The 27,351-nt window shown below is 38.4% G+C and overlaps 1 protein-coding gene across 1 annotated transcript; it reads right to left on the bottom strand.

The window, feature by feature from the left end:
- Positions 1 to 483: 483 nt before the first annotated feature.
- On the bottom strand, positions 484 to 27,351 carry jak2b (Janus kinase 2b). Its single transcript, XM_085476069.1, has 24 exons — positions 26,849 to 27,351; positions 23,820 to 24,056; positions 23,199 to 23,322; positions 22,974 to 23,091; positions 20,192 to 20,337; positions 18,801 to 19,092; positions 18,417 to 18,536; positions 18,097 to 18,254; positions 14,775 to 14,886; positions 14,233 to 14,419; positions 11,944 to 12,068; positions 11,603 to 11,734; positions 9,584 to 9,671; positions 8,087 to 8,214; positions 7,729 to 7,867; positions 7,380 to 7,531; positions 7,088 to 7,238; positions 6,493 to 6,629; positions 6,179 to 6,368; positions 5,804 to 5,928; positions 5,529 to 5,701; positions 5,294 to 5,411; positions 2,941 to 3,054; positions 484 to 1,294 (listed from the first exon to the last, which is right to left on the bottom strand). Exons 2-24 carry the CDS (start codon positions 24,049 to 24,051, stop codon positions 1,187 to 1,189), a joined length of 3,369 nt encoding a protein of 1,122 aa, XP_085332195.1. The 5' UTR covers positions 24,052 to 24,056; positions 26,849 to 27,351; the 3' UTR covers positions 484 to 1,186.

Raw genomic sequence — 27,351 nt, 5'->3', positions numbered from 1 at the left:
TGACTCCAAAGAAGTTATTTCTGGATTTTTGACCTATTCTCTCTTTTTGCTGGTGTCACAAAATCAGAACAAAGTACTGTATGAGTAGCAGCAGAGTCTAATCTAGAGAGCCATGTGAAGCACATCTTAAGAGAAAAATCTGTAACAGCACACAGGGAATCAAAGACTTTGGGGAACACATCCACTAATCACCTTGACACCAATCTCAGATGATCCCTTCATCTCAAGGCAGCATTTTCAGTGAGAGCAACATTTCCAAGCGACTTCTTTCCAGAATCAGCTTTATGTGACTTCCTTACCTGGGTTATTGACAAAGACACTGGTGTAAATGTTTGTGAATCTTCAGTCATTTATTTTTTGCTGTTGCTTGGAAGGTTCTCATTTGTCACTATCCAATAACTGGCCCTATTAACAGCACGATACTTTATGCTGAAAAATGGCGTTAAAAGGAACTGAACACAAAAAAAATCTGCGTAACATATACACAGTTGAATTATACCGTTTAATTTTCACACAACCTCTTACATTGCAAACAAAACAATTCTTAAAGTAATTTTTGCACATACTTCATTTACAATAACATGGCAGTTCAAATATAATATTTAGTTTAATTTTACAAAATTATAAAATTTTACTGGACATATATACACAAATATACTGTAGGTATATACAAACATAGATAGAAAAACAGCTTTTGTCTATTTCTCTGGTTGGACAAGGACAAGAAATGGCAAGAGCTAGCCCTGCTAGCTGTTTGTATAGACACAACAGGCACTCACTCTCACACAAACAGACGCTTGCACACAAAACTTGTTCGCCACAAGCATCTGTAGCTTTAGGCCTGGCAACAGTCTACTCACAGTCTAACACCTCAAAACTTTTCTGTTACAAATTTGACCAAACAGATTCAGAATTCAGGAACATCACCTTCCACTTTCAAACCGTCCAAGCTCCTCCTCCATTTCCACTGTGCTGTGGGCCAACATGGGGCACCTTGCTTAAAAGGCACTAGTTTATAAGCAGGCTCTCGTTCCAAACCTCAACTTTTCCATTTGCAAGCTGCTCTGCCACATGCTGGGATCCATCAGGAGAAGGACCTCACTTTGGGCTTTGTCCCTTTGCCACAAGTAGGGCAATAACATTAAGAGCATCTCGGGTGAAGAGGAGCAGGGCACTTTGGGTGAATTTAAAACGCTTTACTGTCCCTGAACAGGTCGATGCGCAGGGCCAGCTCCTTGAAAGAAGGGCGCAAACCAGGGTCTTTGTCCCAGCACTCCTCCATGATTTCATGTATCTGAAAAAGAGTAGGACACGAACAAATAAACAAACAAACAAACAAAAAAAAACTACTGGTAGTGATTTGATTCCTGATATGGAAACGGAGTCATAACAATCCTCAGAAGGATTTCTGTTGATTTTCCTGATGACTAACAACAAAACTCTTGAATGTCTAAACTATTCTCAATGGGCAACTTGTTGAAGCTCAAACTGAACTTAGAATGGGGAAAAAGATGATTTAAGTGACTGTGAATGTGGCACAGCTGTTGATGCCAGACAGGCTGGGATTGTCACACACCTGCAGAAACCACTGGTAGTCATCAGTGCTTCCCTCAGCCTCCTAGTAGGCACATCTATGGGATCAATTTCAAACTCCTATGCTGCTTTGTACTCAAGTTATAACATTCACAGCCACAACCACAGTGTACCCATTAGGGCTGGGCTATATCATACCGTTCACGGTAATACCGGTGTAATTTTGGGCAACGATAGGAAAATGAAATATCGTGATAGAATATGGGTAAAACGCGCATGCGCAGTGCCTATGTTTACATACGCACATGGCGGTGACGCAGAATGAGAAGAGCGAAAGTGGATTGTTGAATGAAACGGATGAACCAGAAGTGGTTTGTAAAAGTGCTGCAACTTCAGTGGTGTGGAACTGGTTTAGCTTTCGTCCGTCAGATACACAACAAAGCACTATTTTTGGTAGCGCATGCTAGCCGGTCGTCGTTATTACCGTGTTGTTTGGAAAATACGACAGTGCCCCTTATAATCCTGTGTGCCTTATGTATGAATTCTGGTTGTGTTTACTGACCTCGAAACGATTTTATGTGTTAGACGGCGCTCGAAAATCTGTCAAATGTTTTAGTACGACTTTGCTAAGCTACGAAGCCGCACCGCTTGATGGATTGTCGGAGCATTACGGCAGGAGCCTCGGGGAGTGATACGTACTGTGCTTCAACATAATATTACCGTATTGTGTGTGTGTATAACCTCTTTTTAAGTTTTGTGGATATTATACATGGTTATGCTGAGGATATGCCGGCCAGTTTCTACTGGAAATGCCTTTTGGTTAGATTGTCAGCAAGGAATTTGCACTGTTACATTTTTATATAACTTTAATGCACATAAAAAACAGCTACTTGTTTAAGTGAAAATACATTATTAGTGCAAAAAACCCCATCAAAGTTGTGGAGTTGTAAAGTATTTTGTCTAGTGTCAATTATATCGTCAGTTATATCCTTATCACAAATTTTCAAATGTATATCGTGATAAATATTTTTGGTCATATCGCCCTGCTCTAGTACCCATTTTGTAATAGTAGCTCAGAGCATGATAAGACCACGTTACAGAGTTCTAATGATGTCAAACTCATTCCCCTAACATGACTGTGAGTTTACTGTAAGAATTAGGCCAACCACGAAGGCAAAAGGGCATACAACCCAGTACTAGGCAGGGAGTACCTAATAGAGTGGCAGAGAAAAGCATGACTTCAATTTAAAGATACAATTGCTTGATGTGTAACTAAGCAACTACTTGGGAATAAAGCCGTCCAATCAGTTTGTCTATGTTCTGGTCGAAATTTGTTAGGGCTGATAACTTGACAAGAAAAACAAACAACCCCAAAACAAAAGAACAAACAGCAGAGCACGATGATACCTCTGTAGGACATCCCAGGGGTTGAGGCAGCCTGCTGCCTGATTTGAGGAGCTCAATGAGGTGATAGACAATCAGCTGTCCTTGCTTGTCATTCCCCATCATGGCCATGAAAACCTGAGCAGGAGGAGAGGAAAAAATGTTTCAAATAGCTTGGCTTTCACCATATGACTTAAGCTAAATAAAACTTAAGCTCTTGAGAAAGCGCAAGAATATCCTTACAGATAAAGCAAACTGAAATCTAATCTAAGACTAGGCATGACTGGAACCAGCCTCTCCTTTACAAAATATAAAGTCACTTAGTGAATCAACAAAGTATAACTAAAATATAAAAAATACACTTAAACGTCTAATAATTTTAATGATTAATTTTAATAAAATAATGTCCCCCCCCCCAAGAAAAAAAGAATCCTATCTCGGGCTCTCTGGAAACAGACGCTCTACCTGGAAAGTGCATTTATGTGCACACCTCGACTCAGCGATGCTTCAGGTGAGGGAGGGAGAAACAAAAAGAATGCTGCTGCAAAGCTTTTAACTAAGACACGAAAAACTGGGAGCCAGTTCATTACACTGGCTCCCAGTACATTTTAGAATTCATTTTAAAATCTTGGTGCTGACTTTTAAAGCTTTGAATTGTGATGCCCCTGCCTACATTTCTGATCTTTTAGAACCCCACGCTCCCTCTCGCAGCCTGAGATCATCTAATCAAAGGCTGTTGGTAGTCCCACGAACTCGTTTTAAGACCAGAGGTGATAGATCTTTTAGAGCAGTGGCCTCCAGGTTGTGGAATGCTCTCCCTCCATTATTACGTTGCCTTGATTGCATTTATTCTTTTAAAAAGCAGCTTAAGACTCATTTATTTAGATTGGCTTTTAATTAGATTTGTGCTGTATGTTTGATTATTGATGTATTTTATGTATTTCTGTTTTTATATTACTGTGAAGCACTTTGTGGTTTTTATCCTGTGAAAGGTGCTATATAAATAAATTGATTTGATTTGAAAAAGAGCCTCTTTTTTTCCTGGAGCAGTCAGATAACCTTTCAGTTGTTGTCAGGGTTCAAATGTTATGATTTTTTGTTTTTTTTACAGAGTATGAATCACTGCATGATGTTAAAGGCATGCATTCTCCAAAAGACACATGCTGACAGGTCTGTGAAGACGTATTTGTTCAGTTGTTCAGTTGGAGGGGGTTCCTTCAAATTTATTTAGCATTTTTGTGTTTGAAGGGATTTCCTGGCTCACAATGAGCCTTTGGCGATGACTAAATGCTATTGTAAAAATGCTCTGTCTTAATAGATTAAAGGAATTAACTGAGTTCATTTTATTTCACTCAAGCTGGATATCAAAATAACCAAGTTTAGACAGTAATATACTCACTCACTACTCACTATCATAAACAAGCTAACTAGTTAACTCAATAACTGATGGATTAAAACTAACAGCATGTGTTCCAGTTTGTTTTATTTTGTTTGGGGTTTTTTTGCTGTATAGGTGGAGAGAAAAAGACCTCTTGATGGGGTTAATTTTTGCATTTTTTAAACAAAATGTCTTCCAATCTGTTTCAGATTGTTGACGGGGCCACTATCAGCATACTCTTTCCCCCTTGGACACCTACTAGTAGTAACTCTTATATAGCTTACTAGGGCTTCACTTGGAATATATATTGGCATAAAAGAAAACAAACCTCCATGAATGATTATAAATTACTTTTAAACGAAAACTTTATTTAAACACAGATATAAACCTGAAACTCTGCCCTATGCATTTATGAAGGGGATTAAATATGATTGCTCCATTTTTCCAGGCATATGAAAACTCCTTGAAAACTAATGTTTAGTTTGGTCAGGTGTAAAATTAAAAAAACAAAATACATATCTGATATGTGTGCGTTCTGAACACCATCTTATGTATTGTGTTGTACCTGTTACTTCAAAACAGCAGACTAGCTCATTTCTGTTAGGTCTGAAAGAAAATCTGAATTCACAAAGATTTTGAGGCGATTTCCACACACTCCTTTTTCAACATGAGAACCTTTTTTAACCGATGTTCCTACAAGCTATGAAGTTAACCTGAAGGGTGTGACTCAAGGATTGTCCAGGTGTGAGTCAGGTCACAACACTACTCCACTATTAACTAGAATAAAAAAACCACTATGGTGCAATGCCCAAAAGACAAAAGGCAATACTGCCTGCTAAAAATGGAATGTTGATCTGTTTGTTAGATGTCAGGGTGCAATGAGTGGATTTTGGTAATGCACACAGAGATGTGGTCTTAAAACTCTAAAGTTACTTTCTTTTTTCTTTCTATACACACATAAAAACTTGAAATGCACTGTATGTATGATGTATTACTTACTGCAGGAGGACTGCAGTTCTTGTCACTGTGGGTGAAGAGCTCATAAAGTACAACTCCAAAGCTCCAGACATCCGACGCCACAGAGAACTTGCTTTCAGTCAAAGACTCGGGGGCATACCTGTGAAGCAGCACACCAGGTCACCAGATTTCTCTGAAGTTAATTTATAAGGCTATACTAAACTAAAAATAGAGAAGAGGATCACAGTTAAATTCTAAAAAACAAACATATTCTGACCAGAATATGGGGCTCTCTCCAGGATCCTTCACCATGTAGTAGTCTTTGTCCTGAGGCAGGACTTTGGTGAGGCCGAAATCCCCGATTTTTACTCTGAGTTCGCTCTCCACTAGGATATTTCGTGTTGCCAAGTCTCTATGGATATACCGCTTACTTGATAGGTACTCCATACCCTATGTAAAGATGTAACAAAAACAAACAATTATATTTTATCACTAGTTTAACTGGTCAGAAAAACAAACAAACAAGGGACAAACTGGCCATGTCTGCAGTACCTTGCAGATCTGAGAAGTGTAATGGACAAGCTTCTGATGCTCGATTCGCTCTCGGTTTTTTATGAGGTAATCTCGCAGACTTCCAAAGGGAAGATATTCCATGATGAGACGGAGGTTTCGTCGACCTGAAGGAAGGAAAATTTCCAAAATACAAAATGCTCATCTGTAACCGAATTGTAGGAGGACATAATGAAGCCACACTGGGGGGAGGATACTAAGAAATATGTATGTAGAATTATTTTTTCCATTCCCACATAAGATAAAAAAGTAGAAAATGTTTGTACCATGCATTTAGTTAATGAAAATGTAAAACAGCCTGCTTACTTTGTTTCTGTAAGAGAAAAACCAAGCTACAGAGACGTTGATCAAAAGTACCTGCACTGTAGCAAACACCCTTGTACTTGACGATGTTCTCATGCTGAAGAGATTTTAGGATCTCGATCTCCCGCTCGAAGTCTCGCATGTGCTCTGCGGTGCTGTGCTGAAGTTTCTTCACGGCCACGACCTCTCCGGTGTTGTCCTGCAGTGGGTCATATCGACACATCTCCACACTGCCAAAGTTTCCCTTGAACAGAAGAACAAATAATTGAGCCGTCGTTGTTTATTCATAGTTTGATTTTTAATTGTACTGTATCCTTTTTGAATGCACATTTTGTTCAAAAATACCTCAACCTCCACATTTATCATACCTTGCCCAGCTGCTGTAAGAATATGAGGTGTCTCTCTTCAAACTGAGCTGGATCCTGATTGTCAAACCCACCAGATGCCCACGCAGAGCCCACTGTCCTATTTGGCAGGATGTCACTGTCCACGATCAACTCATAGTCTGGGAAGAAAGAAAGAAAGGAGAAAACTCTTGTGTCTGGATGGAAAAGACATTGGACTTGTCTGGCCTCCCCAGGCATGAATCATAGTTGAGGGATAATAGACACTTGTGAAATCTCTTTTTTTGTCATCAGGATCATGTAAAAACCAGCTGTGAAGTGGAGGGGTGAGTCTGACAGTGAAACTGCAGGCAGACCGACCCCAGGGTAAATACTACGGATGACCAAGATTTAAAAAGAGACTTAATTTTGCATTCAATATGACCCACTTCTATGAAACCGGAAGTTTGTTTTATTTTTTGCATCCACAGCTATATCCATCTGGTGGCCTTCAGCTAGAATCCAGATTTAAGGCACTTCCACATTATTTTTTTTTAATGTTGTGACCCAGAAGATACTACATTCATGTTTCTGGTTATGTTTTTACAACTTCAGTTTAGTTTTTGAGGCGTCTACCAACCTGGTGTGAAGAGGCTGTGGAGGTCACGGATAACGGCACGAAACGTAGGCCTGAATGTGGGCTCATAGTCCATGCAGCTAGAAATCAGATTAGCCAGTTCAGTCCACTTTGGTGCAGGAAGCTGGTGGTGATCCATGTAAAACAGGGTTTTCTAGGACAGAAAATTGGGGATTAATGCCGGTGTGCAGATGCAGATGGAGTGACTTAAAGCAACTCTTCAATTAGCATGCATTTATATGGAAACAATATATATATATGAATATATGTTTTACATGTTGCCACTCAGCTTTACCTTGGAGTTGTCTAGTGTTGCTAAAGGTTTATCACCACCACTGCAGATTTCCCACAGTGTAGTGCCAAAACTCCACTTGTCAGCAGCCAGACTCAGTTTGGCAGGGTCCTCAATACATTCAGGGGGCACCCAAGGGATCCTCTCAATGAGAACTGATTACAGACAAAAACATTTGACCTTCCACTTTTAGCTCTTCACTTACCAAATGCTTGCAGAACAAGACAGCAAATAACTCATTTTAGCTCTGTTTTTGTAACAAAAAAGTAATAAAGCTCACTGCAGTTACATTAATATATTAACTAGCTATCTACTGCCCCCTGCTGATTTTCGACACAACGGACAAACTCACTTTCTTTGGGCAGGACAGTGATGCTGATACCAGGATCACTTAGTTTGATGAAAGGTGGGTTCCCAGCCCTCCGATCCTCTTCTCTGATCAGGAGAACATTTTTTGCACACACATTCCCATGAACAAGATGTTTTTCTTCCTACAGGAACAGAAAAGAGAAGCTATCACACTTTCTTATTAACAAAACACTTCCTATGTTCTTACATTTATTTTTATAATGTACTTTAGTTTTAAAGTTTCACTTCTTTTTAAAAAAAATGTTTTCAGTACTAAACAGCTGTAAGCAACAAAGAAATCTATATTTATCAATATTTTAGCAATGACATGACCTAAAATGAAGCGGCACATATTTTCATACCAGGAAGTTCATGGCCCAGGCCAGCTGCTTCGCCACTTCAAGCTTCCACAGAAGGTTAATAGAGTTCTTGTTTTTCTTCAAGTAGGTGTCCAGTGAGCCGAATTTCACATACTCCTGAACCATGATGTCTGGAAAGAAGTTTTTAAAAAAAATAAATACAATGACTTAAAGATGTGGGAATTATGGTTTGTACAGTACAGCGATTTATAGATTTATTACAAAAAACAAATTCAGGAACTGAATGTTTCTAACAGAATCTCAGATGGGCTACAGCTCGGTTTTACATTACAATCAGTTTAGATACATGTTTTTAATATATACCCACTGAGTATATATAAAGAGTGGCTGTCACTTATCAGTCAGTGTGTCCTCGTCTTAAAGCCTCAATCTTTTTTCCAGTCGTCATCTTAACATAACAAGTAAACAGATCTGGTTTAAAAACTCCCAAAGACAAGAACTAACAGACTTAAAAACTCCTTTGTCCCACACGCCATCAGACTGTTTAACTCCTCTCTGGAGGGGAGAGGGAGGGGAAACAGGAGGACAAAGGAGGGAACAACTAAGCTGTAGTGCCTCTTCACCTCACTGTGCAATACCTTTTGTGCAATACTTTTGTAAATAGTCAACGGTGCAATAGACTCAATACTTGAAATGTGCAATTCACTTGTATTTTTATTTTTATTCCTATTTATTCTATTTATCCCCTTCGTATATTTTATTTATATTGTCTCTGTATTTATATATATGTGTGTGTGTATAACTCTGTAACTTCTGTCGGTGCTGTGCTTTTTTGGAAATCGAATTTCCCAGAGGAACCCACCCGAGGGATTAATAAAGTTCTATCTCTTATCTTATCTTACATTGCAGTCATACGGCAGCGGCTTGTTAACATTTTCTAAACGACCATCATTTAGAAAATGACCATCATGCTGTACTCAGAAACAGCTGGCGATTGACACCATAAAGCCACTGGTCAAGTGTTTAATGATGTCATAGCTTATGAAAGCTATGAGGGTAGCTTTCCTTTAGCCCAAAGTCCAACCAGGTCCAAATGTACTCCCCACAAACACTTTCACTTAAAACCTTCACAGTGGACTTCTGGCTGTTAAATAAACATGTTGACTCTTGAAGATTTACACAACCAACAAAACCTTAGTTTACATTGAAATATTTACTGATTTCTTAGCTCAGCAAAAACGGGTTTTGGCATTAAAAAGTTCTGTATTAGTATTACTAGTACTACTAATCAGTACTTGGTTGTAAGTACTAATTAGTATTAACGTTAAAGTCGAACGACAAGATCATGTGTAAGATGTGGGAATTTTGGCGACTGACCCCGTTGCATATGGATTTCTGGGACTACCTTTCTCAAGGATGTATGAACAGCCAAGTTCAGCCGGTCAAGATTGTGGTAAAGCATGGTACATAGTTGGCACATTAGGCTTAATGACATGGCTCAAATTGTTTGCCAAATAAATAGGTACTGAGACAACTTACTCTCTTCTCCACAGACACAAACGCCGTAGTTTAGAATAAGGTGTACGTGAGACAACTGGCTCATCATGCTGGCGGCTTCAAAGAACGACTGCAGGACAAGAAAAAAAAAAAGAAAATATATACCGTATTTTCACAACCATAAGGCGCACTTAAAAGTCTTAGATTTTCTTCAAAAAGTGCGGCGCGCCCTATAGCGCAGTGCGCCCTGTGTGTTGTAAGGAGGACGTAGTAGAGAACACCATGAGAACGCTAAAGGGTGAAGTGTGTGCGTTGACTTTATTGCACATACCTGTATAAAAGAACAGGTATGTGCGTTATGCAGGACATCGTTGTTTTAACAACCCTGAAAATGGCAAAGAGACACGCTTACGAAGCACAGTTTAAACTGAAGGCCATCAGCTACGCGGAGGAACATGGAAATCGAGCAGCGGCGAGAGAATTTAAGATTAATGAATCGATGGTTCGCAAGTGGAGGAAGCTGGAAAACAAGCTCCGGCAGGTCAAGAAGACGCAGCTGAGTTTCCGCGGACATAAGGCGATCATCGAGCAAAGAACGAGCGGGAGAAGCGTTTCGACGGTCACCATTCGGCTAAAAGCAGTTTCACTTTCACTTTTTATGAAACGGTGCCATTTTTCCCTCCGGACCAGGACTACGGTAGCGCAGCAACTTCCAGCGGATTATAAGGAAAAGCTGGCCATCTTCCGCTCCTACTGCAGCAAACACATCGGCGACAAACACATCCAGCGATGGATGACCGATGGAGACCACAGTTTAACCAAGAGTGGAAACCAGCGCCGGGCGAGTTACGCCACAATTTGCCAATGGATTGTAGATGCTTGGGCTAACATGTCTGCTGGCACTGTTGTTCGAGCTTTCGCAAAAGCCGGCATCATTTCCGAGGAGCCGCACGGCACGGAAAGTGACTCTGACAGTGAAGAAAGTGAACCTGGCATGTTTGATGAAGATTTAGCGCAGCTGTTCAATTCAGACACAGAGGATGAGGACTTCGATGGGTTTGATTGATGATAAAAATGTGAGTACCAAACTTTGTTTTGCTCCTGCTTTATTTTTAAATATGCACACTTGTATGCTTGTGTGTTGTTGATGATGACGATTACTGGTAATAAAAATGTGAGTAAGGTACCGAACTCAGGTTTGCTCCCGCTTTATTTTTAAATACGCATACGGTACTTGTATGCGCCCTATGATCCAGTGCGCCTTATGTGTGTGTTAAATACAGTAATGGCACACATAACTGAGACTGCGCCTTTTAGCACAGTGCGTCTTATGGTCGTGAAAATACGGTATTTGTTTGCTGATGGAAAAAATACCCCCAAACAAAACTATATTACGTCAGTGTTTTAGCTATATTTGTCTAACAAAACCTAAGATAAGCTCCAATATTACTCCAAGAATACCTCCTACTCTAAGGCTGTGCAATGAATAATCAAATTAAATTTAGGGCTTCCAATGATTATGAAACCAGGATGATTGAGATAAAATTCATTTTTGCGGATCCTGTTATGCAATGGTGATCTTGTTTTATCTTGTTTTTTTTGTCTTTCCTTTACAATGATGCACTTCTGCCCCTTTCTAAAAAAAAAAAAACCAACCCCAAAACCAGAAAAAAAAAAAAAAAAGTGACTCAAGGCAACAAAATAAAAAAATTAAAAATAGATACCCTCTCCAGCAAACAGTCAAAAAAATAGAGCCAAATGATGCTTTTATAAAGCAGGAAAAGCTTATGAAAAGAAGTCACATGGCTCCTGCTTGAAATTTCCACCGTTAAAGAGTTCCTTAAAATATGCCAGTAAAGGGACTCAAGAGCGGTGGTGTAAAGTTCCAGTGTTTAGGCTGATGATCTAAAGCACACCACAAAATGAATACAACTAACTACCAGTACTAGTCAAAGCCTTTGTTATGCCCCCCGACGTAAATATAATAGAAAATCTGGGCAATCACACAAATTTACAAAAATCAACGCCTCTGTAAGCAAAACATGCACAAAAGCCACAGACCTCAGAGAAGTTCCTGTGGGCCTGGTCCAGCACTTTCATGACTACTTCCGTTTGGTGCTCTCCATAGTCTCTCAGCTCCTTTCGAACCCCTTTAAAGATCTTCGTAAAAGTCCCTTGACCGAGACTCTCCATCTAAGAGAAAGATCATCATTGTATAAAAACTCATAACACCAGCACATTTAACTTATTGGTGAAAATATGGAGGGTATCCTATAAAGGTATAGCAATTCAATACTATAACATAATAATGCTGAACATTAGAAACATTCATGTAAAGAATGACTGGATAAATGAGGGCATACAGACATATTAAACGCTCTGAACATGTAAACTAAGCTTACAAATTCCAGATCTTCTTTCCTGATCTTGTGAAACACCATTTGACTGATGTTGTGTCGATGTAGTGATGGGGACAGTGGCACTTCTGAACCTTTGTTGCTCCTGCACACGAGGAGGCACGACTTTTCTGTTATTGGAAAGAAAAGAAAACATACTTTCAAGTTTTACTCGTTGGCACAGCCTCTACCTTAACCAAATCTCACAGTTTCTCCATTAATATTGAAAATTCCCCCGTCCTTCCACGCAGGTAAAGAGTTTGGGTGTTATACTTGACAGTACTCTCTCATTTCAGTCTCACATTAATTACATAACCCGGTCTGCATACTTTCACTTACGTTTTAGGTGTATTCATAACCTTGCCCCTCCTTCTCTCTATGATCTGCTTCATATTACCACAGTTTCCCGCTCTCTCAGATCTTCATCTGCCACTCAATTTGTTGTTCCTTCTGCTCGGCTTATCACTATGGGGCACAGAGCTTTCAGTCGCTCTGCTCCTCGGCTGTGGAACTCACCTCCTTCAGCCTTAAGAAATATAGATTCCCTTCCCTTATTCAAGTCACAACTCAAAACCTACTTGTTTAAACTGGTTTACTCGCTTTAATACAGATTTTACTTGCTGTCAAATCGTGTTTGGTTTTTTTGTTGTTGTTTTTTTTAAATTTTGTTTGTGGTTGTATTTTGCTTTTTTTTTGCATTTTAATTCATTAGAATCTATTTTAATCTACTGTTTTATTGACGTCTTTTTCTCTTTGTAAGGTGACCTTGGGTTTTAGAAAGGCACCCTCAAATAAAATGTATTATTATTAAGAAACTATTTACTAAGTATCCTGCAATAAAATGTAACAATCCAACTGAGAGAGAAGCACGGGAACTGATGACAAAGACTCGAGAAGTTCCATGCTGTGTTTCTTCATCAGTTTCTGGGAAAAAGACTTGTGGTAGAATTATGAAAGCAGACAAAGACCGAGGCACCTTTGAGTCATCCTGCCTGGTAGTTTGTGTTTCGTGCATTTTTCTTCTGTAGTATAAGATTGCTAGAAAATCAAATTTAGTACTTTTGTGACCTTTACAGAATAAAGAACACACAAAACCTCATTTACAGCTTTTCAAAATGCATGGCAAATGTGACATGGACATTTCATTTGGTACTCCACAAAAACATACAACAGAATAGTTTACATGGGGAAGTTGTTTTCAACTGTTCTACATTAAATATAAAGTTTAGGGTTTTTGCACACAACTAATGACAAATACAGAAGCAAAAGCTAAGACTATGAAATCAAGATTTACAGCCTAGACACCAGCAACCTCGTGGAAACTTGTAGTCACTAGGGAAAAAAAAAAGTGTCCTCCCCAACCAGTTTACAAGCGGTGAAGTCAGTCAGAAAGTGGGTGCTGCATCAAAAACCTCATTGTGCTTGCTTTGGTGCCAGCAGATTCCCATGATCACCTCTAGTTTGTGTGGACTGTGATATCTCTGCAAACACTTGCCATTTAAACTCCGAACAGTACTAAAAACACAAGCAGTGCAACATAAACTGGAAATGAAAAACAGTCACCTTTGATAGTTAATGTTGTACCTGTGCTGCAACGAGCACACCTCAAACAGTGCAACTTTTACTTTTTACCGAATACACAATATAGTGTACGCTACTGACGTGTAACACAGACGAGCCAAAGATTGTTTTCTTTACATACTTTTTTTTTTTTTTTCTTTTTTTTTTTTATGTATACATTTTAAGTATACATACTTAAAATGAGTATAACACTTGAATGTTTCTTTTGAATCCTTTGTCTTAACTTGTAACAAGCCAATATAATGTCTTGATTCATGCTCAACCAGCCAGCTAAATAAATCCCAGAACGTTGATTCTGTTCATCGGAAAGTTGCATTTTAAGTGGGAGAAACACTCCACCAAGTCACAAAATAGAATCTACTAATCACAAACTATACAGTTTCACACACACTACCAAGGCTAGTTGTGTACTGAATTGAAAAAACAAAACAAAACAAATGTCATCAATGATCACAGGCACCAGCCTGACCATCCCTGCCCAATACATTTGTTAAATTTATTTAAATTTCCATTGGTTAGAAAGAACTAATGTGTTAACTTATAAACGAATGCGAAGAGATAGAGTCATTATCCTTTCAGGATACAGTACATTTTCCATTCATCACAATTTGTGGAGTTTACAGACTCCACAAAATCCTTCTGATGCAATATCTACCATCTGTGCTCTGCTAACATGCACCTAAATTGGACAAATCCAGATTCTGTTAGTTTTACCTTTGGATTTAGGAGGGCAGCACTTGCTGAATTGGAAAATGATGCTGTCTGAGCGCACTGTTTCCTTCTGGTAGCAGCTGAGCAGTTCTTGCAGACTGCTGAAGTTTCTTTTGGTTCCACTGAGGTTGAACTCTCCACTTGCAGACCTGGTGATCTGGCAGTGCTTGTGTTCTATAGCATCATACACCTGGCAAACGCAAAGAGGACACCAAATTAACCATTTCAATGATGAATTTAATGTAAACCTAGAATCCTTTAATCATGAAAGACATCACAATAATACAATACAATACCAGAAAGAATTAGTAGGTATTAATAAACACATACTGGTGCATTTCAACAACAAATGTGATAACATGACAAAAGTTAATCTAAAAGATAAATATAGAATGTATGAAAGTTACTTACCTAGAAACTAAAAATCTAGCCAGCCAATTTGCCAGACCAAACCCACTCATGGACTCTTATGTCACATTTGGGCAATACACACAAACAAACAAACAAAAAAATGAAATGAAAGACCACAACTGAGTGTCACCTACCTCAACGGGGAAAGTCAAAAAGTATTTGTTGAAATCTTTCGGGCTACATCTCAAAATGTACAGTCCCCGTTTGTTTCCAGACTTCTGAAGCCAATTAACTGCAAACTCCATTCTACAAGAAAAACAACAAAATAAAATTGATGGAGGAAAATGCAGTATTACCAGTTAGAAAGCCTTTATTGACATCATATTTGGGATTCAATACAAGTGGGATATATAAACTCCAACTGCCAAAGGAATCTGTCTACATTTTGGCCACATTACTAAACATTAAATAGGAACACAATAGTATAAACATTTTAAATACCCATATTTATTTATGAGTGTAAAACACCTAAGTGTTTGTTTTAGTTTAGTCTAACCTAAAACAAACACACTTCCAATAAAAGCATAATGCAGGCTCAAATTGCAGAAATAATCATATTTAAACATCTAGGAATTATCTCACACTCTCTTTCACACACACGCAAATATATTATTACCATTTGCTGTTAAACTGACAATTTAGCATCAGCCAAAAACCTGCGATGACAGAAAATTAAAAAAAAAAAAAGATGACAAAAATATCAATATTCATGAAATTATCCATCCATCTGTTATAGTCTCACACACACACACACACACACACTTGTCTCTGTCTTTCTCATTAACAGCATAATGTAAATCTAGACTGGGAAACAGCTTTGCTAATGTGCAAGTGTTAAACTTACACATGCTCAGTGTTGCATATGCTCTGAGTTTAATGACCGACTCTGAAACATTGTAGACTGGTGAAAGTGGTAATGTTTAAAGATTATACATGTAAAGAATTAACTGAGAAAACACTTGTTGAGCTGAAAGGAGAGGAGCGGTTTTTGTAGAAACAAAGAATAATATATAGGTTTGCCTTTTTGTTTTAGAGACTGGCTGTTCTGTCAGTCTGATTTAAAAAGTAAACTGACAAGGACAGTTCCCCATAAGATGATATTAAGTGGTTTTACTTCTTTGATCACCCATATCTACAAAATACAGTACTGTGCAAAAATCTTGCAGCCACCCCTTATTTCTGAATATTGTGTTTCTAAGGAGCCAGACTTTCTTGTAGATTTTGAAAATGGTCTCCAAGATTCTGAAAGTGTTTCAAAGATTTCTTTGAACATTGGCTGCTTTTTCACTCATTGACAGTGTTGTCTTTGTATCTAACAATTTCAGAGGAATGTTTTTTTTGTTTGTTAGGCCACTTAACACTGACCAATGAATCACTCAAACATAAAGGCCAGTAACACAAGGGGTAAACCACTATTCTGCTCACACATAGAGGACAACTCAGAAAATAACCACTTTTTAATTGAATCATTAGGCACTTTCTTTCGAGCAGCCTGTGGTGTGAAGTGTATCATTAAAACTTTTGAAGAACTTCAAAACCTTGCTTTAAAGAATTTTGAGGTCTTACAGCCTTGACTTAAACATAAATAAATAATCTTATTAAATACACACACACACAGTCCCCACTGCTGCATAGGCCTAAAAGTCCTCAGTGAGATCATTAACATTAACTCACTCAGGCTATAGTCTACGAAATGGTTTAAACGTCAGCCACCTCCTCTGCATGGATGACATCAAGCTGTATGTCAAGAGCAAACAAGACATCAATTCATTGATCAACACCACTAGGATCTACAGCAACATTTGAATGCCATTCAGGCTGAAGAAGTGTAGTCGCATCAATCGCCAAATATGTGCAAAGGTTTAAAGCAAGTCTTGAGGATGAACGGGAAGAACAAGATCTAGGCAATCAATACCTACGCCCAGCTGGTGATCAGATACCCTGCTTGGATAATAAGCTGGGCAAAGTAGAAGATGGAAGCCACTGACATCAAGACAAGAAAGCTTGTTACTATTCATGAAGGTTTCCTGCATGGAGGGAAGGTGGGCGAGGAACAGTGAGTGTCAGAACCACGATCAAGCATGAAATAGCAAACATCCATGAGTTCATCTGGAAGATGGCTACAACTACTCACATGCTTAGTGAATACCTCAGGCAGCAGAAACCCAAGCAAGAACAGAAAACATCATGGAAGGAGAGAACCCTACACAGCATGTATCACCGCCAGATGGAAGTGGAAGCTGATATCTACTAATGGATGGACAAAGCTGACTGAAAGACTACATAAAGGCACTAATCGTGGCAGCACAGCAATTAGACCTGATCACAAGATCCATAGTCTGCTGCACCAAGTTGCAAGATGCTAGCAGGCAGGGCATATACGGAACGCCATAACCAAGTGGCTGGCATAGTATACAGGAAAATCAAGAGTATGGCCTGGAAGTCCCAACGTCAAAATAGGGTGGTTGAGAATAACCGAACTAAGATCCTGTGGGAATTCCAGATAGAGACAGACAAACTGGTGATGACTAACCAACTGGACAAGCAGAGGAACAAGGCCATTAGGGCTGGGCGATATGACCCAAAATTCATATCTCGATATTTTTTAGCTGGATGGCGATATAAGATATATATCTCGATTTTTTTTTTAAAGCCATAAGTTAAGAACAAAAAGAGAGTTCTTAGTCACACTGTGTCCCAGATGTCACACGGGCACTTTTATTTACATACAGCGTAGATGTACATGAAGAAATTACTCAAAAATAAATTATCAGCATTTATTAAATAATCATGGTCCATAAATAAAAAGAAAATGTTGTTTTTGTGCATAACAAAAAGCTCACAATTGTGCAGTCAAAATGTAAACTAATAGACGCTGAGCATAATAACAAAGAGACAGATTTCACAGCTGCACCACGTCTCTGAACAGGTGCCATTTGTGGTCCTTATACACACACAGTACGTAACACTCCGCGAGGCTCCTCCCCGGTAGCCGTAATCCTCCGACATCAAGCCGTGCAGCTCCGTAGCTTAGCAAAGTCATATTAAAACATTTTTTGACAGATTGCTGAGCGCTGTGTACCACATAAAATCGGTTCGCGGTCAGTAAGCACAACCAGAATTCATACATAAGGCGCACTGTCGAGTTTTGAGAAAATGAAAGGATTTTAGGCCGTGCAGCCCCTCCGGGCTGCATGTCGTTAGCGCGGTTAGCTCGTTAGCGTGGTTAGCTCGCTAACACGTTGACGCCGTCCAGCTCTACTAGAGCTCCAAAGCCTCTAGTAGAGGACCCAAGCTTGAAGGATAAAGACTGCCCACAAGGCAAGTGGGAAATTTTATTCACCTATATAAATGAATAAAACATCAAATACATCGTGTTTTACATCATTCAAGCTGGATTTTTTTAAGGGGGAAGTTCTTACACATGTCGATGTTACAATATAATATTTTACATACGTGATTGGACCGTGGCAATGAGAAGATATGGCCTCAACCAGCCTAGGGGGAGCCACTTCTTTACAAAGGTAATGATGTGCATCTGTGGTCAGTCGATAGTAGCCATCAACGAGGGACACAAAAGAGAGGGCTTCAAGCAGGCTGGGGAATTCCAGTTCCTAAAATATCAAGAAAAATGTAACAGACCACATCGTTGATTTGTGTCACACAAACCAACAAAGAAATGTGAATTTATCGGTATATTAAAAGGCATGAGTAGACACTTAGGTGATGGCTGTGGTGAGAGTCTACAAAGAAATAGATTTATAAGATGAAATTACCAGATTCTTGCCATCTTGCTTGTTAATGGTAACCACCCGACTCTCTGCAGTGCCGTCTTTGTTGGCCTGTTTGATGCTGATGTTGGTGACATCAGGGAAATCACACAAGGTCTGTAGTTCCTGGCAAAACAGTGTAACATAGGAACTTAAAAGAAACAATTACTACAATAACAATTCAATGCTGCATTAAGGCCCTTTTACAAAGAAAGCAGCATGTGCTGCACTGACTGATACCTAGGTGGAGTTGATAGTTTAAATCTGTTTTCTCAGAATCTAAACACTTGTTTGTTACCTCAAGGACTATCAAAAAAGATGTTCCAGTGAAACGTCAGTTTCTTTATCTTCCAAAATATACACTAACACAGTAGTACTCATTGTACCAACCTGTTCCGAGTCCTTACTCAACTCCCGACACCACTGTATGCCAGTATCTGCTGCCACCAGGATGATGCGCTGGACGCCTGCTGGCTCCTTGACCTGGAAGGTCTCTGTATAGAAGGACTTCTCCAGAGACTCCATGCTGATGAGGTACTTAAGCTTAAGGTCACGAACTGTAGTCCGACACTGGCTAAACTGCTGGATAAAGCGCTTGAAGCGGAAGCGGATGCGTTTACGTGTCAAGAAGTTGCAGTCCTGGATCTGAGCTCGCATGTCCTTTGGCAAGAAGGACTTGTAGCTAAAAGAGATTCAGTAAATTCTCATGTCAGCGTGATATGCCAAGTATCATGAATCCTTTAAATGTCTCACAAAAAAAAGCTCTGCACTTCCACATATTTTGTACAAAATTATAAAATAAAAGATAGCAACACAAATTTAAAGAGTTGTTCTTTGATGTTTCAAGTTCAAATACACTAAATGGACAAAGGTTTTGGCCAACACCACATAATATTATGACCACAAAATGTTCACTTGATCAAGCATCTAGCCATTCAGTCTGCCTTTACAAACATTTGTAATCAAATAGATGGTTCTAAAGAGTTCGCTGATTTCCCATTTGGTACTTTACTAGGATGTCACCATCGCAATAAGTTTGTTCTTAAACATTCCATAATCAACCTTATGTAAAATTATTGCAAAGTGGAAGCATTCAGAAATCATGACAACTCAGTCACAATGTGGCAGACAGCATAAAGCTATAGAGTGAGGTCAGTGAGTGTTGAGGTGCTGTAAAAGTCACAGATTCTCTGCTGACTCCATAAATGCAGAGCTCCAAACCTCAGCAAAAACTCTGCGCCAGGAGCTTCATGGTATGGACTTTCATGGTATGGACTTTCATAGCTGAGTAGCTCCTGTATGTTTAACCTCCTAAGACCCGAAGTCTTCCATGACATGCATTTTTAATTTCTGTTTGATATTTGGGCATATTGGGGCCCGATGAATGTAAAAACAAAGAATTACCAGTTGTTGGTTTTTTTTTTTTTACCTTATTTTTGTTTTTAAGAAAAATAAGAGCCACATATGAGGATATTCGTTTAAAATTTCGATAGAACAGTAGCAGTATAATTTCCTCGTAAGTGGATATCAGGCCCCTGTAGAGCAAAATTGAGTATTTTGGTCTAAATAACCCAAAATGTGTGGTCCACATATGTGAACACCAGGTCCTAGGAGGTTAAGTCTATAGGTGCCTCAGTAATTATGTTCACCTGGTGCAAATTTGCCAAATTCCTTTCACAGCTGTTTTTGTTAAGGCAAGTCAGCATTATTGATGCACAACACGAGTGAAATCAATTAGTAGCAGTGAAACAGATAAAACCCATAAAAGCAACTCTAAGTACCTTATAGAGTGATATATATCAAGAGGCGACAGCTGCTTTTCTTTGGCTGATCTTGTCATGTCAAGTACAGCCAAACCAAGGCACTCTTCTTGTGTCTCATGGGAGTTGGAAAACTTCACCAAGCCATTCAGATAGTCATTCCTCCACTGCGATGAGAGAAAAATACCAATCATTGTTAGTTGTATCTGCTAACGTTCAGGTGAGTGTACTGCTGTCTGTCCATATTTTCAAGTCTACCGTAACTCAACTTAAGTAATTTCTGTATACCAAGTGTAGGGCTGTTCGATAGAACAATATAAAAACAGTCTATCATTTCATTTTACGCTATCGTTTGTTTCGTGGTGTCGCAAAATAAACTGCTTACGGCAATATTTGTTTCATCGTTTTGGCACTTGGTCACTGTAGTGGCTATATTAATTTCTTAAAGTTCTCTCTCTCTCTTATATTTAATATAACCACACTATGGACAGACAAGCGCCTGTTTTCTTAACGACGGTAAAACCATCGCGTGTCTGCTTGTTTATTTTCTACATAAACCTTTCACAATAAAGCTCAAGATCCTGTTGAGACTTTTCAAAATAAACTGAATCACGTGAAAGAGTATGCAGATTATTTACAGATGAAAAGCAAAAAAGAGCCGTCAGGTGCTAAAAAAAATAAAGCTTAGCCTCAATCGTTAGAACAGGCTTTTCCCCGCAGCACACGTGTAATAAATACTCACAAAGAAAACTGCGGCCGTTACAACTTATGTCTAAAAATGTATCGTTTCATGCATGTTAAAAACACTCGACTCCAGGTACACGACGCCCAGCTGGAAACAATTCATGCAAGTCGAGCTGCCCGAGATTCACAGAATTTACAGAAAATGTTACATTTTTGTGATTTATATCGTTATCGGACGCTAGATGTCTTATATCGGGATATGAGATTTTGGTCATATCGCACAGCTCTAAGCAAGTGTGACAGTTTTTAATTAAACCAACAATCTCAGGATATGCTCCTATTAAAGCACACAAAAGACTGATATTTAAAATGGGTATGGACCATACAATCACTACCAGGCTTACAAACAATTGCCTCATTTTTTGTAAGCTCAGTTATGGTGTTAATCCAAAGCAGGCAATGCTATCCGTGTTCAGTAATGTGCAACAATAAATTTAAAATTAATTCAAATTTATATTTTTATTGATCACAGCCTCATGTCAAGGTTCTTCCTCCCATTCTCTTTGCCTTGTTTTTTTTTTTTTTTTCCCTATGTACAAATATTTCTCTGTCACCTTCTGACCCTAACAGTTTAGAGAAAAGTTAGGTACAACATAGGTTGCTTGCAGTGACTGGATCAAACACTGATTATGCAGGGTGGCTCTTTACCACAACTGACCAATGAATGAGCTTCCCGTGAGGCCCTCTGGCGTCATATTTGCAGCTCTTGTTTTGACTGTAATAAGAAGCCAGTGTGAACACTAAACAAGAGCAAAACTACAAGATAACGTTCAACCCTTTTTTTTAACATATGGCATTGGGCACCAATTACAAGCTATTGTTATTGTGTCTTCAATAAAACAGTTTTTTGTTATTACACCCAACACTGAAAAAAGGGTTTATTAAAATGACAGCAAATTCAACAATGCCCCCTCATTTTGGTCTTGCCCTTTTACAAATTATCAACTTTCTTGTCAGAAGCACAGACTGTAAGCTGACTAGACCACAAAGAGTTTAACATATCCTATAAATGAACGCAAGCATACAGAATAGCTTTAACGGCTGCAAACACACTAACATATTTAAATGACCTCTTGGGTGGTACTTCATCTCTCCCTCTTAGGGTTTTGCCGGGCCACCACGACAGACTTCCATCGCCATAATTCCACATAATCCTAAATTCATGCAGAGTTCAACTTCAGCCACATTGTAGGCTTAAACTATAACCATTCACCTACCCTGGAAATATTTCTATTACATTGTGGTCACTATACATTACATTTTTTTTAATTGTTTTAACTGGCTGTACAGTTTCGAGGACTCTTCTGATAAAGTTTACTGCACTTGTCACTTTCTTTCTTAAATAGATATTTTTCATTTGTTTAATGTTAAAAAAAATGAACTGTATATAACACAATTTCATTCTAAACAAAGCAAAACAAATGCAAGTACCCAATGCAGAGTAATATTTAAATATTTAAATAAACCTGTGAATTTCCAGCAAAAACATACAGTAGCAGGTACTGGTTTTGTTATTGATCCTTACTGGTACCCTAACTGTACCTTTCAATAACAGGATTTTTCTTTGTATTACTGACTTAATTAATAGGCCTTAAATGCCAGTTACATTTCTGGACAGTGACAGAAGAGAAATATCTGTGAAATGCAAGTAAGGAACTTGCTTTCACGTTAGGTTTCATAGATGCAGAGGGGTAAATTGCTGTATACAAATGCTAACACTACAGTCACATCTCTCTCTTTCGTGTGAGGGAGATAATGAGATACACTGAAGTTGCCAGATCAGAGAGAATAGAATAAAATACACCAGTATCTTAGTTTCTTATTCATATCTTTATATGTATCCCTGAGTAATGAGGAAAAAAAAAATCATTTAAACATGTGACCTAACTCATAATCTACCAAAGTCATAGCTCTGCACTTCAAGGATAAAAGCTGCTATTTTTTAACATGTTGTCTACATTACTGGTAATAAATGCTGCTCTTGAATATTTTTGTTAAATTAACCTACATATAAACAATCAACTTCTAACCTATTTGGGGTTTAGGTGAGAGCATTTACCTGAAAGAAGAGGTACGACATTACAAAGTCATCAATGACGGGGCTTTCTGAACCTTTTGTGACTCCGTATCGATAAGCCCTGGATGCCCCACCACTATACCAACCAGGGAAGTAGTACCTGTGAAAACAGGTTAGAAAGAAAATGCAGAGAGTCATTAAGACGTTTTCATTTTAAATCTCAAAAAGACACAAGAGAAATTGCAGAGGCAAAATAAGATATGCTACCGTATTCTGAAAAACACATCTTCAGATGCAGTCTCATCAAGCTGGAAGATGTGGTTGGGTGAAAACCACAAGTGATCCTGCTCTCGGAAAAGACCAAAAAGGCTGCAATAAAGTGGTGATATACCTACAGTGACGAAAGAATGAGAGGGCACATTATGTTCTGTAAACTTGGATTATATTCAATTAGGTAACTAACAACAAATGAATGCTTTATTTAGAGGGAGCTCTGAGGACTATGCCTCAGGATACATAGAGTAAAAAGTGAAAAAGGTCAATAAGATTGTCTAAAATGTCATTTGTGTTTGTTTTATCATCAGATGCACAATGCACAGGTGAGTGTAGTCCCACTCTGCAAAGCCATACTGTTGATGAATTTTACCTCTTAAAAAGAAAAAGAACACAGTACAAAGCTAAGCAACTTTATTTTTTCTTATCATTAAAGACAATAAAGGCAAAGTTTAAACACAGCATGGAGATGAGCGAACAAACTACCAATTTTTCTGTTATTAGGTTTTACTGTGGCCTCTTGATAACCTTATCTTGGGATCTATGCTCCAAGTTACAGAAAAAAAAACATGAATGGGAGTTCTTTATGGAGACTTGCACAGCGTGAGTACTCACTGCATGCCTTTGCCGCATCTATGCACAGCTCTTCAGCTACATAGTCCCCAGGTGGGTAGCTTAGAAAGCTGCCATCGGCCACTCCCTGGTTGGTGTGATATAAATGAAGCCTTAGAACAACAGCAGCTGGTCTTGTGTCTGCAGATTCCCGATGGGCAGTCCCATTTTGGTGCGCCACTGGACATGTGTCTGTCACAGTGTCCATGGCTGGCAGGGAGGCCATCAACAGCATACAACCTTCAGTAATAATAATAGTAGTAAAGTTAATTAGTATAGAACCCATCAAAACCAGCATTACAAAATGTTTCCCAGAAACATAAAAAAAAGATATTTTTTATATATATATATATATATATATATATAAAAAAGATGCATATAAAAACCATTTAACCATAAATTAAAACTGACAAAGCAAACAAAAGTGTACGTAAAAGAATGACTAGGATAGTGTGATTCCATTGTAATAAATAACTTAAAATTGACATAAAAATCTAAACATTAAAAGAATAAAATGAAAAAAAAATGTCTGTTAACATTTGACAGAAAATAAGGTTATTGAGGATAGTTGGATCAGTGGATTTTACTGGGAGAAAGAGCTGTCTGTCATCAGCATGGTAGCAAAACTAAATGCTATTTGACTAATGTGACCTACAGGTAGCACAACAAAAAAACAAACCCAGTACAGACCTCTGAGGGACTTCATATTTAAGAAAGGAGAACTACCAGTGAAACCAATGTTGTTGTTGTTGTTTTTAAATTGGTCAGATATGACGTAAACCAACAACTGAGCTTTCCCAGACATACCAACCCAGTGGCACAGGAAAATTTTATAGTCTACTGTAACAAATGATGCACACAAGTAGCACAAAAGGAGAACACTGACCAGAATCAGCAGTTTTTAAAATATTACTTGATAATCTAATAAAGACAGTAATTCGACATCTGTGACGCTGACTAAAACCTGAAAATTTTCAAAGATATTCTGAAATAATGTTTCACAGTGACTGGCATAAACTATGATAAAATGTTATGGCTGATGTAGGGGACATCATTAAAAGAATCAGGAGATACTATTTTTGGATTTTACGTCATTAATTTTATCACTAAACAACGTTTTTCACTAAACATGGTAATCTTACTAAAACTTGGCTTAAAAAGACAGTCACACAAAGGAGGTCAAAGTCAGGAATCGGGAGGAATACCAATGGTGGCTGGAAGCACTGATGAAAATTTTTGTCCTGTTTTCTCATTAAACGAGCATAAGCATACTGACACGACCTCTTTTGGCTCTTCGCTTGGAAAAAAGATATCAGACAGAATCAGAATCAGTTTAATGTGACATGTCAGCATACAGAATGATACAGAGTTCTTCTTTTTCGTCTCCTTTTTTTAAAGCACTCTGTGATAAATTCAATATTCTGATTATGGTACATGGAATGAACTTTTACATAAACTGTTATCAAACGTGTTGCATAAAGCTGAAGTACAGGGGAACCATTGTCAGGGCAGAAAGATTATAAAAGCTGTATATCTAATTCAACCAATGGCTGCCTTTACACGTAGAAGTCATTTTTTTGTCAATTACTTACACTTAAATAGTAAAGACTGTAGATATTAAAGCTCTAAAATGAGTACAATTTGCACTTTGCCACAACAAAGCAGCATAAGGAAATCGTCTTTCAAACAGCTGCTAATCCGCAAACCCCTACTGCTCTTGCCCTAATCAAATTGAGAGCTGAATTATGAGTGTTATGGTACTTCTTACAAAATTAAAACCTACTATAAATAGCTTATGATTGTGGGTTAAATAGGATGTATAAATAGGCCATTATCACAGTCCTGTGCTTATTTTATTGGACAACGAAAACACTAAACATCTTCAATTTAAAATAAAATTTGTTAATAAACTTCTAACAGCAAAGAAATGACAGAAATTAGCTCTGCTCAAGTGACTAGTGCTATAACAAAATAAGTGGAACTATGCTGGAGTATAAATAACTCCCTTTCCTTTGTCGTCACTTTTTGACATCACTGAATCAAAGCGGATGCAATTAAACTGAACAACAGGGAAAAAAAACAGCAGGAGTAACTTTTAAGTTCAGGTTCATATTGCTTAAATTGTGGACACTACCTTATACACAAATTCTGTTTAACTTTTTCTTGTGGAAGAATTTATAGATTCTTATTTGTTTTGACATTGATTCTGTAATTTTCATTATTGTTGACACTAAAAAAAATTTGCTTAAGAGCAACTGGAAAACAAGGCTGACTACAGTTAGACCTACCTACTAACGATTTATTTCAGAAAACATCAAGAAAGAAAAAAAAAAAGCAATACATGCTTGTTAAAGTTTCATTTACAGAAACTGCAACAGCTAACCGAAAACAAAAGCTCAAATTAAAAGGAACTAGAAAAAGTGAAAGCGCAGCATTTTTCTAGATAAATTATTTTTTCCCCACTTACATGATTAATTTAAAATTACACTGGTTTGTAAGCAAAAGAAAAATACTTTGAATGCAGTTTGATACTTCCCAGAGAGAAAGAGGAAACCCATGACATTAGCTTTAATAAATTCTGACGTGCAAATACACTGAGCAAAAGGGGGTTTGGCTACATATACCATCTCCTATAATTTAAGACAAGGTTCTGCAATAATTGTTTCCTCAAGACTCCTAAATTTCTCTAACTTTTATTAGGATTACATGATACTACAGAATTTCTGGACGCGTAGTACATTAACCCAAATGTGACAGGTAGCAAAGTCACAAATCGATAGTGCGACTGGGCATATCCAGTGATATTTTATAAACTTGGCTTCAGAACAAAGTCACCAAGGCCATGATCTTGCGTGCTACCGTTAGCTATAGCTTCATTAGTTTAATTAAGCTGGCGCTAACAGCCAAGACACGCACCCATATTAGCTTAGATATCATGCAAATAAAGTATATAAATGCATTTAGCAACTCCAGTATTTAAAAGTGAACCGTACAACCATGTCAATGAACAATTTACGAGTGTAAACACTTACTTTGGTTGAGGGGCCAGACGTGCAGCTAGGTAGCTTTCTCCTAGTTACCTAGGCCAGCAGTGCAGCCAGGATGGGAAAGCTACTGCCAGACACTTCTGCTTCGGTTTTTGTAAGACCGGTTCTTGATAGCTGTCCGAATAAATAATAATTCATTTATGGCCTAAAGCCACTTGGAAATATTGTTTTTTCCATGTCGCACTCGGCTGGCTAACTCGCCACACAAGCTAGGCTACCTCTGGTCAGCCCAGCGCTACTCATATCACTCCGGAGGAACTTCAGTTGTTATCTTCACAATCTTCTAACTTCAGCCAGTGTTAACTCAAACAACGTCGCGCGTGCGTACGACTTGCCCGACAGCACGAAATTCATTTAAAGACCGTCATCTCTTTGTACGAGAACATTTGACGAGGGCTACATTATTGACATTAACTAGTGAACGACTAGCTACTTTCCCAGCCGTAGCTACAGCGAAACCAAAGCTCAGGCGAGTCAACAAGCCAGCC

The sequence above is a fragment of the Copadichromis virginalis genome, linkage group LG12 (genome assembly GCF_057382275.1).
Source record: "Copadichromis virginalis isolate Kocher_CV1m ecotype Utaka linkage group LG12, C_Virginalis_male_GT1.1, whole genome shotgun sequence".
NCBI lineage: Eukaryota > Metazoa > Chordata > Actinopteri > Cichliformes > Cichlidae > Copadichromis > Copadichromis virginalis.
This window is presented reverse-complemented; position numbering and strand designations above follow the sequence as displayed.